Here is a 19,700-nt window from a genome sequence, read left to right as displayed (position 1 = left end):
GCATACCACATCATCTGTAAAACACGGCGGAGGCCGTGTGATGGCTCAGGCATGCATGGCTGCCAGTGGCACTGGGTCACTAGTGTTTTTTGATGATGTGACACAGGACAGAGGCAGCCGGATGAATTCTGAGGTGTTCAGAGACATACTGTCTGCTCACATCCAGCCAAATGCAGCCAAATTCATTGGGCGGTGTTTCATAATACAGATGGACAATGACCCAAAACATACAGCCAAAGCAACCCAGGATTATTTATTATAGGAAAGTAGTGGAATATTCTTGAATGGCCAAGTCAGTCACCTGATGTCAACCCAATTGAGCATGCATTTTCACTTGTTAAACACTAAACTTCAGACAGGAAGGCTCACAAACAAACAGCAACTGAAAACCGCTGCAGTAAAGGCCTGGCAGAGCATAAAAAGAAGCGAAACCCAGCGTCTGGTGATGTCCATGAGTTCAAGACTTCATGCAGTCCCTGCCAGCAAAGGGTTTTCAACCAAGTATTAGACATGAACATTTAATTTTCAGTTATTTAATTTGTCCAATTACTTTTGAGCCCCTGAAATGAAGGGATTGTGTTTAAAAAATGATTTAGTTCCTCACAATTTTATGCAATCTTTTTGTTCAACTCACTGAATTAAAGCTGAAAGTCTGCTCTTCAGCTGCATCTGAATTGTTTCATTTAATTTTCATTGTGTACAGAACCAAAATTAGAAAAACTTTGTCTCTGTCCAAATATTTATGGACCTAACTGTATTTAAATTGCAAATTATTTTAAAAAGAAAAAGTCAAATGTAAGAGAAAAGAAGAAAAATATGTATATATTTAAACAATGTAATAGAAAATCATAAATCTGTTTATAACACAAAAATGGTTTTCCAGAATCAAAAACTGAGATGTGCAAAATCTGTTTATTTTTCTTGCCACCTTCCAACAAACGGTATCAGATCTGACCCATAAGCTTGGCAAATATACACAAAATCAAACATACCATGATTTTTTTTGTAACACATGTGTAACAAATACATGATGTCTTGTAGAAAAAAAATCTTATAAAAATGATCTTCAAAAGCAAACAAACAAACATAGCAAAAGTGCAGAGAAATCTAAAATAACTCTGGTGTAAGCCTGTCGTAAAACAGATCCAACAACACTGAAATGGCCTTAGCATTCATGAACAATACACAAAAAAAAATCTACAGTCTAAAAAGGTAACTGCACTTCAAACAGGATAATCTCGGATTTAAAACATTCGTACATCAAAAAAGCAAACAAAGCAACAAAACATGACTTCATTCTTTCTAGGCCTGTTCACATTTCACTTGCTCCATTCCATTTTATGACCATAATCTCTTCATATAGTAAAGTGACCTTCAGTCAGACTTGCACGTTATCTTTGTCAACTCAGCTACTTCAGCCTCCTTATCTTTGGTGAGAGTATTGATGTGTGTGGATATACAGTGCAGTCCAATTCTATACTATATGTAATACACAAAGAGCTGGGATGGATGCAGGTAAGGCTGACACAGTGGTACTGTATGCAGAGGTGGAAAGGAGAAGGCATCAGTGTGAGCTGCAGCAGTGGGACAACACCATGTCGAGTGATGATATCTTCATCATTGTCCAACGATGACATCAGCAAGTAGAGCGATTAGTCGGCCTCTTCTCTCAAAGTGAACCTGGAATTAATTGAGGGATGGAAAATTACATTAAAAGTTAATTAAATCAGCAGTTTTGACTTAATTAATGGAGATCATTAAGGAAACAAGTCCACAGTTAAGTAATAGTGATAAAAACTCTTTCTTCAAAATAAGCTAAATACACTGCTTCAACCTCACCAATGATCTACTCGACAGTGTACCCAAACTCTGTTTGAACCGAGCAAATTAATTTTCAACGTATGGTTAAATATTTCAAAATGACATTAATCGAAGCTGATCACAGCCCCTGTTATCTGTCAGTCAGGAAACTATGATGTTTTTGTAGCCAAAAACTCCACACATAGTGAGCACTTGATACTAAATATCCCTTGTAGAGTACGACTTTGACACAAGCTGGAGAAAGTTCAACGTGCTCTGCTTACCATTCTGTGACACCAGAGATCAGGTCAAGCTGAGCCAACTCGATCAGCACCTGAAGAACATAAATGGCTTATTAATATGTGTATAAGCAGCGCTTCTGCATGTATTCACTTAAGAGTGAAAGAATTTAAAAGAGCATTTGAAAGAGAAATTAAGGTCATTTGAGATTTGGAGGTGGAGGTGAAAGTACAGTCTCAGACTGACCTGTCCGATGACGTCACGGCTTCTGAACGAGGCCGAGTTATTCTTCACTGATACACTGAGGCTTCTCAATTTAATTTCATCCGCAGGCAGAGCATACTCAAACCTTAAAGAATTGACAAAAGATGATCAGATGTGAACAATAACAAATATTTAAAGAGATTTTTTTTAATTCACATGAATATAAAGACAATACAATTAGCCAGTTTGTTAATTACCTCTCATTGTATTCTGGGTTGAGGTCTCGTTTTTTCACTGCTGTCTTCCTCTTGGTGACCTTACTTTTGTCTGGCAGCAGCATGAGGGAGACATAGCTGTCTACGCCATCCTTACTTTGAGACAACAGACCTCTGTATACCAAAAAATAAGACATTTCTTCAATAATTGTACACAATAAAAGGTATATTAGAGCAATATAATGAATCTGCGTAAACAGGTTGCCATGTGAAAAGTGTGCTTTTTGTACTAATTTGAGCTGTCATCAACAATGTACTCACTCGTCGAATTGTATGTTTTTCTTATTAGGGTATGGTAACAGGTCTTTCAGTGCTACTATAAACTGACATGTTTGTGTATTTTACAGCTGCTTTTTAAAATCTGGGGCCTACAGTACCCACAATCCAACTTACCCACTGAGTGACATCACTGGAGCAATTTATCAAATTACATGCAGCTTGTTCTGGAGCCACAAAAGACTTTATATAACTATTTTCACATATGCAGAAGTACTTCCCAAGACCTGTAAGTGTAAATTGTCGCAGTTGCACTTTAAAAGCCAGAAACCAAAGTTTCTATCAAGTTTTATGTATATATATCATATAGTACATAATAAGTATATAATGACTTTACCGGCAGTAGGAGGGTGTAGCAAGTATGTAAAATCTGACCATTCAGTACACAGACATGTCTTACTATACTGTGAGTGTTTTTATTTCCTGAAAATGAGACAAGAGGTTTTTGAAATTCTATACAATGCCCTCCGGATTGTGGTTAGGCCAAGCTGGATGCTGCAGCATGGTGAGCTTCTCAAAACTAAAGCTTATGTTTAAGTTGTGCCATAATAACATCTCATGGAAAAACTTGTTAATTGGTAATACAGCAGATGCTGCTTGAATTGAAAAAACAATAGGATTTTCCTTAACTCAGCCTCAGGAAACTATGATTAGGCCAACAGTACATCATTGGTGTGAACACAGTCTGACTGAGGGTGTTTGAAACAATATCTGAGGAAACATACCTGCATGCATGGACGATGACGATGAGCTGTCTGTCCTGGGAGGCATATGAAAGAGACAACTTCACCTGCCCATTTCCGGATCCACAGCCAGAGGCAGCACAGGGCAGAGTCCCTGAGCTGATCATATCCACCATTTTGGACTCTAGAATCTTTTGCAAACAAATTCAGAATAGAAAAAAAGCAAGCATCATTATTGATATGTTGTTTTTGAAAACTAAACAACCTGTGTGTTTGTGTGTGGGCAGATGTGTTTGCTTTCTCACCTTGAGCTCAGCCCTCAGCAAGAGCTGACTCTCGGGTGAGGCTCCATCCAGATGGAACCACTGGTCCAGGACCAGCTGTGGCTCTGCAAGCAGTTCCTTGACAGTAACCACCAGAGCTCCCATTGGCTGGTCCCAACCAGCGGATAACTGTTATGTATGAGAGACAGAGAAAGAATGAATAATCCACTTTAATAATACTGCTGTTATATGTTATATATACTTTTACATGTGACAGACAGATCCTTCAGACACAATGATTATAAATAAATGTCTTGCCTTGATGACAAGCATTTGATGTTTGGGGTCATGAACCAGGAAGTAGAAAGACTCATTCCACTGAGGATTGGAGGTGCGTTCAAACAGCTTCAGAGAGATGATGATGAAAAGATAAGATAGAGTTATTACAGTAATCATTCATCTATCAGACTGACTGTACAGCATCAAGAGTCTCACCTTGGTTTTGTAAGTTGTTTCACCCAGAACAAGCTCAGCTCCTGCTTTGGGTTCCTTTCCACTCTTCTTTAACTATCAAGGAAATGATAGGCAAGTTTAATTATTTGAAGAATCCATTTTTTAACTTTTTCACCATATGTGAATAAACTGCAGGTGACTTACAGGTAATGAATGTGCTCTCTCAATATGGACAAAGAGCAAAGCAGCAGCGGGCACAGCTTTGTTCTGATAAGACTGGAGAGACTGAAGCTGCAGCACCTGAAACATGGAGAACAGCCAGTTAGGCCTGATTATTATGTTGAAATATAATAATGTGCATGTTGGAATGAACACTTCAACAGTCACGTGTTTAAAGAATGTGGTTAAAGCTAGTGGGCCGTAAACTTAAGTAAGGACTGACCTGGTCAAGTGTGTCTGAATGCGACACTGTAGGAACCCATTCCAGTACCAAGTGAACCCGCCCGGACTTCACATCATTCAGAGTGTACCACTGCAACAGAGATAAAGTGGGTTGAAGAAGAAGCAGGGCAACACCCTTAGTACAAGAAAATGATAAAGAACAGAGATAAGAAATCACATGGCACGATGCAAATGATAAATTATTGACTAACCTGGTCTGTGTACTGTGATCTGATGACCTCGTTTAGCTTAACACTGAATCTGTGAGCATGAAAACAGGCAAAAGTTTAACAAGTCAGTTGTTTTAACTCTACCTGTGATAATGCCCGCCACTTAAAGTCAAACATCAAAACATGAGGATTTATTAACTTTTTTATGCATTGGTTCATTTCAGAATAAATCATTTAGAGTTGCAGGTGTCTCCCCCTCTCTCTCTCTCTCTCTCTGTTACAATTCTTACAGAGCAGACAAGTGTACAAAGGGACTGTTTGTACACTTTTTACCTTGCGTGCCAATATAAGTTACTGATTAAACAATATTGCTAAGTACACATGACATACACACCTGCCAAGGAAGTCATCAGAGTCTAAATCCTTATCAAATGCTTCAAACTTGATCTCCTGGACGCTGTTCCCACACAAAACCACCTGTTAAAAAACAGGAAATAAATATTTGTACACAATGCTGCACATGCAGTGAAGTCAAGACAGTGTATGGTATCTATGTATCTGAGTGAATGCTTCATACCTCATACATTTCATTCCATGTTGGGTTGAGATTCTCCTTGATAACATGACTTTTGAAAGCAACTGCCCCTATGTTGATTTTGACATAAGGGTCACTCTTGCCCTTCATCATCATAATATTATCCTTGGCCACCAGATTCTGAGCCTCCAGCAGGTGAATCCTCAGCAGCCCCTGCAGGATGAACACTGTAGGTGTTAAAATACATACAGAAAGTCACAGAGCACTGAACATACTGTATGTAGCTTGGAAATGTGGAGCTACTTCGTGTATTTCAGAGCGACTTAGATTATCAGACTTGTGTGCTCTCCACACAACAGCTGAAAACAATATGATGGAACACTGCAAAAAAGGAAAATCATCATTTCATAAGAATCTCCCAAAATAATTAAACACAAGACTATTTGGGTGTTTACTATCTCATTCATTTTACCAATTCATCAGCACTAAATGAATGAGTAGTATGAGAATGTTGACATTCTACTTCCTCTAGCAACACATTATACAACTGCAGTCGATTTTTATAATAGATAATATATTTACAAATAATTTGTATTTACAAATTTGGTTTAAGAAAGCTTGTTTTCTTGTCTTCTCACTAGTAAAACCCCCTTCCTCAAACCACCCGTCTACATACTGTATAAATGATACAATAGCTGGCGTATGTTCTAATTTTGAACCTCCTGTTCCGAAATCCCTCTTTTGATTTTAGTTGGCATGACACAGGTTCCCAAGCAGAAGTCCAGAAAAATGCACCAGATCCACCAAAACAGCAGAGGAAACTTAAATCTCCCATGCAGAACTAAAGATATTTAAAGACAAGAGGAAGTGGCAAATTCACAATGTTTGGAAAAAGCAATGAGGTTACTCAGAAAACCCCACATGATAGGCTGAGACCCAGCAGTATCAATACACACTCTAATGACTGAGGGCACAATGAGTAATTGGCATGAACTGATGATTAATTAATTAACAGCTAATGTGATCAATTATCAGACACCAAGTTTTGATTAAACACTGGCCCCATAAACTAAACCCACCTCTTTACCAAAGACCTGGCTGGGGGTGGTGTGTGGTGGAAGAACTTCGCCAACTTTGGGGATTTCGGCAACCTCCTCTGGCCTCAGGTTATCCGCAGGAAAACCACTCACTGTGGCATGAGCAAGGTTGCCTAAGCCACTACTGTACAAAAATAGTGCAGAAATTTAAACAGGTTTATTGTTAAACGTATTTCCATTCTTCCCATCTATGTATCACTGAAGCTAGAAAGAAGGAGAAAAAATCGAAACAAATTTGCAATCTTGCGAACTCACCCCTCTGTCTGAATTTGCCGCGAGTCTGACTGTGTGCGATAGTTCGCTGGATCAGTTGGTTCGTCCACCTGCTGAGCAAAATTTAATTAAATTTTGAGGGGTGAAAACAGAAAGGTTAAACATAATAACAACTGACTACAGTGTGCAAGGACTCACTGCAGCATCAGGGAATGTGTCAGGTGCAGTGTGAATTGTAGCTGGTTCAGCAGGAGCAGCATCTTCTGTGAAGGCCTCAGCGTCTGCCTTTGCTTCTTCAGAGTTTTTAATCTGGCTGGATACTGCAACCAATCTGAAAAAAAAAACACTGCTGTTACACCACACCACAGCCAGAACCCTGACTGGAACTAATATTGGAGAATATTAGCTTGTTCATGTTGTTCACTTGGCTACAAATGAAAGTTCAAAGAACGTTTTATAGGAGCATATTTGCTTGTATCTTCCATTCTCCTCTTCCTGCTCTCAGCAACAGGCACTAGTTTTTTTTCTAATGTTTACTAGTCCATGTAAATGTTTAAAATGTGTTTTTTTTTACGGCTTACTTTTCTTTATAATTAAATTACACTATGTAATATGGTTTTGGTGGTTTGGTTTGGTACAGTCTGCAGAACTTGGATGTGTGTATTAACAAACCAGGGCACACAACACTCACTCATCTGTTGGCAGCTCTGTGCTTTTTGTGTCCTCAATGGCTGCTCTGAATGTCTGTTCAGGGGGAATGACCATCTCTTTGTTCTTTAAGGCAGTCACAGAAGGCTGTGGAGCTTCAGTCATCCTTGAGCTCAGGATCTGTCAACAACACATTTCCAGTTGGTTAGAAAGTATATAAACAATGGTAATAGTCCCCTGTGTGTGTGTGTGGTCTCTTGCCTTGAGTTCAGCCCTCAGTAGGATCTCACTTTCAGATAAGGCTCCATCCAGAGGCATCCACTGGTCCAGGACCAGCTGGGGTTGAGAGAACAGCTCTCTCACAGGGAGAACGAGAGATCCCATTGGCTGGTCCCAGGCACTTGACAACTACAGCAATAAAAATAAATGATCAATGTCAGTCAGAGCTGGAGATGTTCCTGACACTGGCTGCTGGCTTCAGACACTCCTATGAGAGCATAGTAGTCTCACCTTCATGATGAGCATCTCCTCATTGGGGTCGCGAACCAGGAAGTAGAAGGCCTCATTCCACTGAGGTGATCTGGAGCGATCACATACCTTGAGTTAGAAAAAGAGGAGGGGTAAGTTGGTAGAGGATTTATAGTCACTGATAAAGATTCAGCTTGTATTTTAACAGCACAATAAAGGTATTGACATGCATTGCTGTCGAGCCATGTGTCTTCTTTGGTACCACCAGTAGGGGGCACCAAAGTTTAACTATTTCAAATTCTAAACGCAGCAGCTTTTAGATATTTATTCCATAAAATTCTGAAGCATTTACTAGCACACTCATCTGGTTTATGGGATTGGTTATATGGATGATAGGGACTTTATGATGACATGTTTTTCACTAAATGATTAACTGACTAATCAAAAAATAGTACATTAAACAATACGATATGATGAAAACATGCAGTTTTCTTAGTTTAGCTGCAGTCCAGGCTGACATAGTCAAAGTGTGTGTGTTTGTTTGATGTTTTTATCATCAGTCTCACCTTTGTTTTGTAGGCTGTGTTACCAAAAACAAGCTCAGCCCCAGCCTTGGGCTCCTTTCCACTTTTCTTAAACTGGACACAGAAAAACAAATAGCACATGACATTATGTGAATAGTTTGAATTCAGTCTCTGTAATTAGGACAACATTAGGTCGAGATCCAACTCCCCTTTCTAAAAAGAAGAAAAAGCAAACTGACTTGCATTCTATAATCCAAAACAGTGATTGTTGTTCAGCAAGCAGCAACACTTTTTCTCTAAGTCTTCAAGTCTTCATTTATTTCAGTCCAGAGCAAAAACAATATCTTAAGCAACAGAAGGAGTCTCCCACTTAATGCCAGTAGAAGACCTGTTTAGTAATATGTGCTTTCCAAACTGACGTCTATCTATAACCCTGAGACAGCACTGTGATGTGACCCTAACATTTAAGTATATTTCACTGTAATAAAATTACAGGGGACTTACAGGCAATGAGTGTGCTCTATCCACATACACAAAGAGCAGGGCTGCAGAGGGAACAGCCTTGTTGTGGTAAGACTGGAGAGACTGCAGCTGCATCACCTGCAGCGGAGAATCAAATGAAAAATACATCACAGTGACTCAGCACTGCTGTTCACAGGGAGCTAGGCAGGAGATCATCTATAAACATATCCATGAATAAGAGAGGAAACATAAACAAATGATAATAGATTGCACTAACTTGGTCCAGGGTGGCATTATGGGATACTGCTGGTACCCACTCCAGTATTAGGCGGACACTTCCAGACTTCACGTCATTTAGGGTGTACCACTGAACAGAGACACACATTTAATAAAATCAAAGCCTATAATTACACGGCAGCAATGACTAAGATGGAATAAGGATTGCAATACTGACCTGGTCAGAGTACTGGGAGCGGATGATGTCTGCCACACTGATATTGAATCTGCTCATAAGGATGAAGATTTTGCACTTTTTACACAGTAGAACATGTAAACACATGACACATGGCCTAAAAAAGTTAAGCCTAAGCATTAAAATCTTCTTAATCACTAAATCTAAATGAGAAATATTTTTTATACTGTCAAAAACCTTGCTTACAAGTAATGTTAGTGGAATAAAAATCAACCTAGAAACTTCCACAGTAGCCTCTCACCTGCCCAGGAAGTCATCTTTATCCATGTCTTTGTCAAACAGCTCTACATTCACCTCCTGTCCTGATTGAGGCCTCAGTACCACCTGAGGGAACATAAATGAGGTGGTAAACATAAAAATATTATCACTGTCATCTTTGGTTGAAATTATACTTAGGAGCAGATCAACTTGTACAGTCCTTAATACACACCTCATACATCTCATTCCAGACTGGGTTAAGATTCTCCTTGACCACATTACTCCTAAATGCAGTCTCTCCAACATTGATCTTGGCATAGGGGTCACTCTTGCCCTTCACCATACCGCCCATCTTATTATCTTTGGCAACCAGACTCTCTGCCTCCAACAGGATGATTCTCAGCAACCCCTACAGGAAGGAGATAAAAGGTTTTCTTTATTAAATGTGATAAAATATGATTGTTATCTTCTACAGTAGATCACTACTTTGTGATCTTACCTCACTGGCAAAGCTGAGGTCTGGGGAAGTGTGAGGAGGTTGTGCTATGGCTGGGCTTGGCAATTCTTCCACTTTCTCTTCAATCACTTCAGCTGCTGTTTCTTTTATGTCAGCATCTTCAGGTAAGGTTACTGAAGAGGTAATAGTCTCCACGGGAGGGGCGTCCACTGAACTTGACCTAAAACCACAAAGAGTAAGCAATAAGACAATGGACAAATGAAAAGTAAAAAAAGTTGTTGTTTTTTTATTAACTTTCTCACCTCAGCACTGTGTCTGTCTCTGGTTTTTGCTGAGCAGGAGAAGGGTCTGACACTGAAGTGGCCTTAGCTTTAGCAGTGGCACCGGGACATTTACTTGAAATCAGCGTCTGCAGCCAAGTTGAAAGTATCATCATTTCATTTTGTTAATCAACTTTGTAGTTGTGCTGATTGTTGATATCCATATCGGTAGAACAAGTGAAAATTAAAGATCTGCCTTGAATGCCTCTAAAAATTAAAGATGGGGCAAACTGAGTACAAGATAGAGAGACTGAGACAAACAGATTAGAAAGACACGGAGAAAAATATTACACATGGCTATACAGATTAAATGAAATGTAGTGATATTACAGTGACTTACAGTTAAACACAATTAGAAGAAAGATAAATACATCCATATAGTAAAAGAGTTAAAGGAACAAAGAAAAAGAAACTTGAAGTACATACATAAAGCATTTAGAATGAGACAAATAGAGAAAATGAGTTCTCCCACCTTGAGTTCAGCTCTCAGAAGAACCTGACTCTCAGGTGAGGCTCCATCCAGATGGAACCACTGGTCCAGGACCAGCTCCTGTTCAGACAGTAGCTCTCTGATAGGAACAACCAGTGAGCCAATGGGCAGGGTCCAGGTGTGGGAGAGCTGGAGAAAACATAATCATAGGAGTATTCATATATCAGAGATCTCACTGTTTGCACATGCATGACTAACATCTGTTTCACTTCACTATACATTCCTATGAACTGAAGCCAACATACCTTAACAACAAGAATATCTTCTCTGGGGTCTTGAACTGGGAAGCAGAATGCCTCATTCCACTGAGGTGAGGTGGTCCGATCACACACCTTTAGAGATATCAGAGTCAGTCAATATTACTAACAGACACTGTGTCAATCTTATAACAAACCAATCAATTCCAAATGGAATGAAGTGTGTGGTCTCACTGTAGTTTTGCGGGACATCTCTCCAAGAGTAATCTCTGCTCCCACTTTTGGCTCCTTGCCACTCTTCTTAACCTGTAGAAAGAGAAACGGGCAATAATAAAAATAAAAGCATATGTATCATAATCAATAACAGCGTCTCCTCGCATCATTATAAACATCAGTAATAAATGACCCACTGGTAAGCCATCCGCTTGCTCAATGAAGACAAACAGTAGGCCTGCTGAGGGCACCGCTTTGTTTTGGTAGGACTGTCTGGAATAGAACTGAAGAACCTGAAGACACAGAAGGATGACGATTGAGTATGGATCAAATTAAAGAGCAAGGGTCCTTTAATCCTCGAATTATCTATGAATATTGACCTGATCCAATCTGTCTGACTCGGAGGCTGTTGGAACCCATTCCATTCCCAGGTGAACTCGGCCAGACTTCACATCGCTGAGAGTGTACCACTGAGATAAGAAGATGAGTCATTTAACACAGGAAGTACTAGGTTTTGTCCCAACAAGGCAATTACCAGGGTTAGAGTACACAAACAGTTCTCTCAATAAAAGTGATTCTTTGATGCTGTTAAACTATAAACTGTATTTGTTGCTGATAACACACCAAATGATTCTCTTAAACTGAAGTAAGGCCTTGTCAAGTATATATGGTCCCACAAGGCAAGCAGAATTAAATAAACAACAATGAGATTTTCTGAAGCAATACACAAGAACCATAACTGGTGAGTGATCACTATATATCAAAACATATGTTACAGATGTATTTGCTGAGAGTTAAGTGTCTTATCAAAGTGTGTTGGAGACCTTTTCTCCCACATGAGTTATACGTAAGGTATGGCAGGCTGTCATGTTGACTTTGTGTCTTATTTTGATCTATTGGAGCCAAATATGCAACTATGAGTTTGGTAAGGAAGATCCCACCTGATCAGTGTACTGAGAATCGATGATGTCTTTCAGACTGATCTTGAGCCTGCATGTCAGGATAACGGAAATTAGTATACATCTTTAATAAATCCATTCATCTTATCTGATAACTGAATAATTTATAGCTACTGTACCTGCCCATGAAATCATCCTTCATGTCCATGTCTTTATCAAACACCTCCACATGCAGCTCTTGGCCAGGCAGCTGGGTAAGAATCACCTGCGGGGTGAACAAAGTCACAAAATGTCAAAGGACTCTCTCTCACCAACAATAACTGTCACATTTTTAAAATAAGCTAATGCTATTTACCTCATACATTTCATTCCATGTGGGGTTGAGATTACTCCTGATAACCTGACTTGTGAATGTTTCGCCCCCGATGTTGATCTTGACATAGGGGTCACTCTTGCCTTTGACCATGCCCCCCATCAAGTTATCTTTGGGCACAAGATTCTGCCCTTCCATTAGGTGAATTCTAAGCAGCCCCTGAATAAAAAAACACATACACATTTGAAAAAGCATGTGCAATTTCCCTTTAAAACAGAAACACAGCTGTAAGTCAGAGTCATGATTGTACTGTCCTCCATTACCTCTGTGGCGAAGCTAGGATGAGGGGATGAGTGCTGGGGCAGCTGTTTGGACAGTCCAGCCTCCAGATTAGATGACACATCAGATGGAATACGTTCCTCATCTAACCACAGGACCTATTTTATCACAGAAAAGAGAAGAGACAACCAGAAGGGAAAAGGTGACTAAAATACCAGAAGTTCAGTTGAGACACAATCATACACTAGAAAAGTTTTGTTCTGATAAATTATTCTAAATAACGTCCCACACTGTTCTTTTTTTCACTTTCCCAGGGTATTATCAGTTACCGATCAGTCTATGTAGTGAATGGGTCTGCCATTACCCTGAGAACTGTGTTGATATAGATGCGGCTTGCATCTCCAGAGTTGTCCAACTGGAACCACTGGTCCAGAGAAAGATTAGAGTTGGACAGCAGACGGGACAGAGGGATGGACAGACTGCCCAATGTCTGCACACGGTCAGCGTCCTTCACCTGGTTTAATCAACATAAAGTAAAGCCAAATTAAAACCACAACACGTTCGTTTTCAAAATACCAAACACCACATTTAGTGCGGTGTAGCTAATCTTTCGAGCTGCTACCTGAATGTCTATGTCTTGTTTGCGAGGATCCTGGATGAAGAAGGTGAATGCTTCTTCCCACTCTGGATTAACAGTCGTGTAGCAAGTCTTAAAGCGAGAAAAAATCAGATGCTTATCAATAGAAATAAATGAAACACAATCTACAGTATCATAATGGACTTTCCAAGTAGATATACCTTGCTCTCTCTAGTGATGTCCTGCACAGACAACTGCACCATGGGATTGGGCTCCTTATTTCCCTTCTTCATCTAAAAGACACACAGTTACAGACAAATATGACTACACAGTAAGGCATGTGACCAATGGCATTCTGTAACCAAGAGCAGAGCAAAAAATAGACTTATCTACCATTCTGACAACACAAGGCTGATGTGAATAATAGTGTGTACAATGCTACCATAGCAACAGGGCAAATAGCTGAAAGGAAGTACCATACCACATCGCACAATCAGGAAGTATAAATCTGCATTGAAAGACACCGCAAAACTGAGTTTCATTCCAAAGATTTTGTCACCACTGTTCCCATTTGTGTATGACAAGGACAGCAAAAATTACAACAGGAGGAAATGTGTGTTTACCAGCCTGGGATAAAGTTAGCCACATTCATTCACACTGCAATGGCGTGCACAGGGCTAGAGGCCAAGGCAACAAGTTTGAGGAATGTCAGACAGGTGGCAGTTACAGCTCTGCCTCAGCTTAACCACACACACAGGAAGCAGCACTGAGCTGAGCACGAACATGGGCACAGAGGGTAGAGATATCTGACTCACAGGAAGTGCCTCAGCCTTGTCCAGATATACAACCAAGATGGCTGCAGAAGGTGGATCACCAGCCTTATTTGTGATGCTTTCATTCCTCTTCAGGACCTGGGGGAGAATTGCAAAAAGGTTTCTTTTAATTTATTATTTGACACACAGATGAATGCCATACACACATCAATTATATTCTTTAATAATGCAGGGGTACTGCATCAGTGGAAATCCAAACCTCTTCTAGTCGATCAGTGCTGGGCAGCAAGGACAACCACTCAAGTCTGAAATGAACCCGTCCTGACTGAGTGTCTTTCAAAGTGAACCACTGTGGAGACAGCCACAGACACACATTTACAGGCCAAAGATCAAAACATTGCTTATACAAACTGCATCTGAGATGATAACAAGTTTATACTTACATCATTGACAACGATGGACTTCTTCACAATGCCCAAATCCAGTTTGGTCCTATATGGAGGAAAACAGAAATAAATAAAAATAGCAAATGTAGGAAATAAAAGGTTCATAGCATTGAAAACACATACTGAAACTTTAAGAATAAGAGTTTATATGCTTTAAAAGGGTACTGAAAAAGTACTTTTTCAGACTGGTCATGAAAGTTGACAGATGAAAGGTGACAATGCAAGATTCAACATAGGCACACAAGAGACATGAAAATGCATATGTACCTGCCCAGGAAATCATCCTGGTCTGGGTCTTTGTCATAAACCTCCACCTCCAACTCTTGACCAGGCACTTCATGGACTATGACCTGATGTACCGGACACACACAAGGACATGAAGACTGACAGCGGGATTTGTATGGAAGCTGGCTGTGGCCTCATGTGATCATGACTGACATGAACATTCACAGCACTGTAAACAGTCCAATCTCTCAGATACAGAACAAAGTGAAATGACACATGATTGAGACGTCCAACACCTGTACCACCTGCACCATTAAACACTTCTTCGTACCTCATATAACTCTTCCCACTTGGGTGAGTCTGTGTTGTCAATGTGCTTGGAGGTGAACGTCTGAGGGCCAACTCTCAATATGGCATAGGGGTCAGACAAGCCAGCCATGACCCCTTTCACGTAGTTGTCCTTGGCTGCTAGCTTCTGTGCCTCCAGTAGGTGGATGCGTACCACTCCCTGAGAAAGGAAAGTGGGACACAGATCTAATATACTGTTGCTAACTATGTCAAATTATATCACAGTCGCCGTCTATGTGTATCCATATTCAGGCTTTACCCTGGGCAAAGGAGAGCGTAGCTTGGCCACATGCAGCCCTTGAACCAGGGGGACAACCAGGCGGTTGGGCAGCACCAGGAAGGAGGCAATGGCATCCATAATCATGCTGTCAGACATGACACTGAGACAAAAGAGAAATGGCATTTTAATTACAGTATACTGCAGAGTTACCTGTCATTTACTATTCACTGTATATTAAACTGTATGAATCCGTATAAAAACCCACACTATAATAAAGTATTGTGAGTTTATGTTCATTTTAATTTTGTAGCTAATACAAGGGTATTTCAGCACTGACTCACTTCAGTCCAGGGATGTCCAACAAATTAGTCAGTCCAGTCCAATTGATGTCTAGTCTCTGGGAAGTGATAAGACAAAGGAATGCGCTGTATGTAGCAAATCAGTCAGGATTGATCCATGAGAAATCAATAGCATGAAAAGCAAACAAGGCTATAACAAGAAACTTGATAGTCGCACAAATGGGGGATGAGGGGACAAGTAGAGGTGAATTTAGATATACGTACAGGCCGCTGGATGAAAAACATGCTGACCGCACCCACTATGGGCACATCTCCGATCAGAGGCTCCAGAATCACCCGCATCATCCCATGTAGCTAAAGACAGAAGTACAGAAAGGATGTTTGTGAAAACCATGGATAAATGCTTACAGAATGGCAGATTGTCTGAATGTCTCAGTTCTTCCTTTAGAAAGGCAACATCTTTGTATCTATGCCATATCAATCTTTAATTCAGACAGATAACACTTTGAAATTTGAAAAGTAGACAGACCTGTATTCCTTTGACTCCAGCTTTACAGAAGTATCTCTTCACCTCAACGTTGATCTCTACATTTCCAACATAGCTGAGGATACAAGATGCATGAATGTTACCAACAAACCTGCCTTTTAGAAGCTGTAACACAGAGGTGACGGTGACTCAAAGAGCAATGGATAAACATTCACCTAATATACAGATCTAGCAAGACTTGTCCTTTGTCGTTCTCTGTGTGTGCCTTGATCCCTACGACCTTCATGGCCTGGAGCAAACAGAAGCACATTTGTTTTCACAATATAAACGACATGCATCACTTGTGAATCGTTGCAGCAGTGTCATACTGTAGCTATCAATGGCATCACCTTGGTTCCCATGTCCACTTTTGTGAAGCTGAGGGTCTGGAGGTGGTTGCTTGAAGCTCTGATAGATGGAGCAATGGTTTCCACAAGCAGCTTCTCGAGGTACTGGCCAACAAAGGGCCACACCTGCTGCAGCACCTAGACAGGCCAGCAACAACATGGTTATCAGCTGCTTTTATTAGTTAGACGCATAATACACAACATACATCCCTGCAACCAGAGACTACTTCTTTGAGTAAACTTGTCTTTTAAGTCACATAACACCAAACGATCTGTCAAATGCCTCGGCTTCCATAAGCAATAACTTAAGAATGACAGAGACAGCTGTAGCCTCAGCTGTTAGTCATCGACTTTGGCTGCTTATTTATACTGTAGCACGATAAATCCTGTGCTCTGTGTGCCGTTTTTACAAAATAGTAATACTGCTACATTAACATATGAAGTCTTTATTCCTTAAAGGAAAGAGTCAAAAGCAGAGGCACTGTTTGCTTGTGTGCTTGTAAAAAAGAGTAAACCACAGTTGGTTTACAGTCTGGCATAAGTGAAGAGTGAGTCATCGGCAGCCTGCCCCTGTGAACGATGAACAACGAGGGAATCTGCTGACCTCCCCCTCCAGTTACCAATCTCAAACCTCTGCTTTGTCTGGCTCCCTGGCACTTAGATCTCGTGGTCTTGTTAGCATGAATACTTTTATTTCAGCATGCTTATATTAACAGCGTCTAGTTTCTCTTGGCAAAAAGGGCAAAGGGGGCGGGGGGACAATGGCTGCAGTTTTATTTAGTTTGGGGGGAATGGCCAGCTCCTCCTCCTTCCTGTGAGCTCTCCAGCAATGAGATGGAAATGTTGAGTGGGTTGCCTGGCACTGGGCCTGCTCTCTGCAGTACAGACAAAGTGGCTACATTAATGGGGGTGTGGCTCCTTCTAGAGCATGGCAGCAACAGCAGCAGTGCTACCATCTATCAGCTAGCACCAGCTATTAACGTAGCAGACTGTCCTCGGTGTCAATCAGCACAACAGCTGGGCGACTGAACAGACAGACGTGTGTGTTTGCTGTCGGCTTAACAAAGGAGGAAAAACTAACATCTTTTGTTTAAAGTCACATGGTGGAAAGGTGAAGTGAAAAAGCAAACAACTAACATTTTACCTTATTCAGCCACTCAACCTTCTCAACATCTGGAAAGTTGACCTGAAGAACAGAAAAACAATGAGGGTACATGCTTGAATTGTGCACAGAGCTTGGTAAACACAACACAGGAAAGGGAAATGATTCGGGTCTGGGAATGTCATCAATATCACTGTTGATATCGCCCCGGGGCTTTACACTCTGGGATTTATACTGAGCAAAGAGAGAAGCAGATAATAATTAAAAGTGATCTCTGATTTGATCACCTGGCTATTACATTCTATACATTTACATTAGGGTCACATGTGATAATACTTTTACAAAATGAGTGCTTGAAATGTCCTCTCGATTAACAATTCTTGGGATTATCTCCTACATGTAATTTGTTATGCATACTTGACAGCAGCACTGGAGGGAACCATAGTAATGCCATTTTCTAATACTTTAATGTGGAGTGTGCATGCCATGTGGTTATGAAAGCAATTACTGAAATCACTAGCTGAAAAAAAAGTATCCACAGGAACAGGGTGTGGCTAGACGTTCTGAGTCAAAACAGCCCCATGTGGGTTTCAGCATTTCCATTTTGGGTGCTTTTTACTCTCAGGATGTGTGGCACGCAAATCTATGATTTGAACTATTATGTGACTATTATGCTCAGTATACTTTTTTTAGCCACCACCTTAGTTAAAACTGCACAGAGGGCTAAAGGGTTTAGGTGCTGTTGGTGTAGTTGCTGCAGTCCACACTGAATTTCCCCATAATGCTTTCGGACAAGTTTGGTCTTGACATTCTTACACGCACAGAGCACATTTGGCAACTGCCTTAGCAGAAATAATGATCTGCATGAAACAGGAAGGGACTTCAACACACCTGGTTGCACGCATGTTTGGAAAAAAAGTAACTATAAAAGAGGGGAAAAAGGACCGTGAGTGGGAGAACAGTGCCTGATTCTTGTTGCATAAGACGAAATGAATTATGGGAACATTTCCATAAATCTTTTCGGATAGAGGCGTAATATTAATTAAGTTAGTAATACGTTTTACCAGCCCACAGACCAGATTTCCAGGACTTCAAAGAAGAAATCCACATTATAAAAGACTGTGGTGGTGCCACATTGTCTATAAAGAGGTTATGACTGGGCTGGTTTACTGGAAACAAACGTGAATGCTAGTGATATAATGGTTTTAGAGTTCACTGCTTACAGCTACTATAGGTTCTGCCTAGCCTTAAGATACGTATCTTGGGGTTATTTTAGGTCATTGGGGGTTCAGGGACGATAGTGGGGAGCTGGTGAGAGGTGTTTTGAAGGTAGGAGACACACGCTAACCGTGGTAGGATCGTTTCTCACCCATGCAGGAAGCTCTCGCTTGATTTTGGACACACTCCTGGATGTGTACTCCTCCTCGTTGTTGAGAAACTGGATGGCTGACCTCAGACGTGCCTCCTTGGCTTCTCGGGCATGTTTCCATCCGGTGTAGACCATCATCCCGCACACCAACAAACTGGTGCTGACACGGTAATAACCGGCCAGGTAGACGGGCAGCAATGCTCCCAGACATTTCCCAAACGTCCACAGCACCGCGACGGCACTGATCCCCTTGGGCTGGGGAGCTTCTGCCTCTGCCTCCACCGTTCTCAGCGCCTTCTTCTCGGCGTCGCCAGCGCTCGGACACTCGGTGCCCTTGGCCTCACTGGGCTCGGATTTTTTGTCGCTTTGCATGGTGGTATCTCCTCTAAACCGAGGCGCATTCGCAGAAACGTTACCGTTTGGTTGAAATCTTCAGTTTAAAAAAAGTTTGAAATGAGCAAGCGGTGACTCTAATGTGTCATTTCAGCTAGCGAACGTTTGACCAGACGTTGCGTTGCCGTTGCTCGTCACTTAACGTTAGCTAGTTCTCCGGCGGTCCGCGTCGCATCTTCTTCACGGGCACTTAAACCTCGTTGCTGCAGCTGAGTCGGAGCCGTTTTGGTGAATCACTGGAAGAAGTGGCTGACGACAACTTCTGCTCCTCAACGTGTCCCGTTATGTGGATGAAAACACGCCCACTGACCGCAGCAAAAAAACAAAACAAAAAAACGCATCTTTGACTGTTTCGTTGCTGCTGCGACACGACTGTCATCAAAATTGTAAGCAGTTACCGTAATTACTGCAGCATTACGTTGTCGAAAACTAACGACCTCTACGGCACTGCGTGACTCTCAAATGTCACTTTTATTGTCTGTTAG

At 41.1% G+C, this 19,700-nt stretch overlaps 1 protein-coding gene across 4 annotated transcripts; it reads right to left on the bottom strand.

Annotated features, from left to right (window-relative positions):
- Nucleotides 1-893: 893 nt before the first annotated feature.
- LOC115583649 (extended synaptotagmin-1-like) lies at nucleotides 894-19,623 on the bottom strand. Of its 4 annotated transcripts, none has more exons than XM_030420737.1 (52): nucleotides 18,823-19,623; nucleotides 17,496-17,537; nucleotides 16,355-16,489; nucleotides 16,181-16,254; nucleotides 16,008-16,080; nucleotides 15,743-15,832; nucleotides 15,521-15,576; nucleotides 15,219-15,339; nucleotides 14,943-15,119; nucleotides 14,654-14,736; nucleotides 14,384-14,432; nucleotides 14,200-14,289; nucleotides 13,983-14,078; nucleotides 13,389-13,460; nucleotides 13,213-13,299; nucleotides 12,955-13,104; nucleotides 12,635-12,748; nucleotides 12,354-12,530; nucleotides 12,178-12,263; nucleotides 12,041-12,089; nucleotides 11,480-11,569; nucleotides 11,297-11,392; nucleotides 11,121-11,192; nucleotides 10,935-11,021; nucleotides 10,672-10,818; nucleotides 10,182-10,288; nucleotides 9,922-10,099; nucleotides 9,655-9,831; nucleotides 9,466-9,548; nucleotides 9,207-9,255; nucleotides 9,030-9,119; nucleotides 8,795-8,890; nucleotides 8,333-8,404; nucleotides 7,809-7,895; nucleotides 7,560-7,706; nucleotides 7,342-7,478; nucleotides 6,849-6,981; nucleotides 6,693-6,763; nucleotides 6,420-6,558; nucleotides 5,383-5,553; nucleotides 5,200-5,282; nucleotides 4,848-4,896; nucleotides 4,637-4,726; nucleotides 4,399-4,494; nucleotides 4,237-4,308; nucleotides 4,060-4,146; nucleotides 3,784-3,930; nucleotides 3,521-3,669; nucleotides 2,502-2,633; nucleotides 2,287-2,389; nucleotides 2,085-2,134; nucleotides 894-1,680 (listed from the first exon to the last, which is right to left on the bottom strand). In XM_030420737.1, the coding sequence occupies exons 1-52, from the start codon at nucleotides 19,192-19,194 to the stop codon at nucleotides 1,653-1,655; spliced, it is 5,508 nt and encodes a 1,835-aa protein (XP_030276597.1). In that variant the 5' UTR covers nucleotides 19,195-19,623; the 3' UTR covers nucleotides 894-1,652. The 4 variants fall into 4 exon arrangements, with proteins under 4 accessions (XP_030276597.1, XP_030276598.1, XP_030276596.1 ...); XM_030420738.1 differs by having other exon boundaries at nucleotides 6,693-6,760; XM_030420736.1 differs by having other exon boundaries at nucleotides 6,420-6,561; nucleotides 6,693-6,760; nucleotides 18,823-19,622.
- Between the last annotated feature and the right edge of the window lie 77 nt (nucleotides 19,624-19,700).

This window comes from Sparus aurata, chromosome 6, assembly GCF_900880675.1.
Source record: "Sparus aurata chromosome 6, fSpaAur1.1, whole genome shotgun sequence".
NCBI lineage: Eukaryota > Metazoa > Chordata > Actinopteri > Spariformes > Sparidae > Sparus > Sparus aurata.
This window is presented reverse-complemented; position numbering and strand designations above follow the sequence as displayed.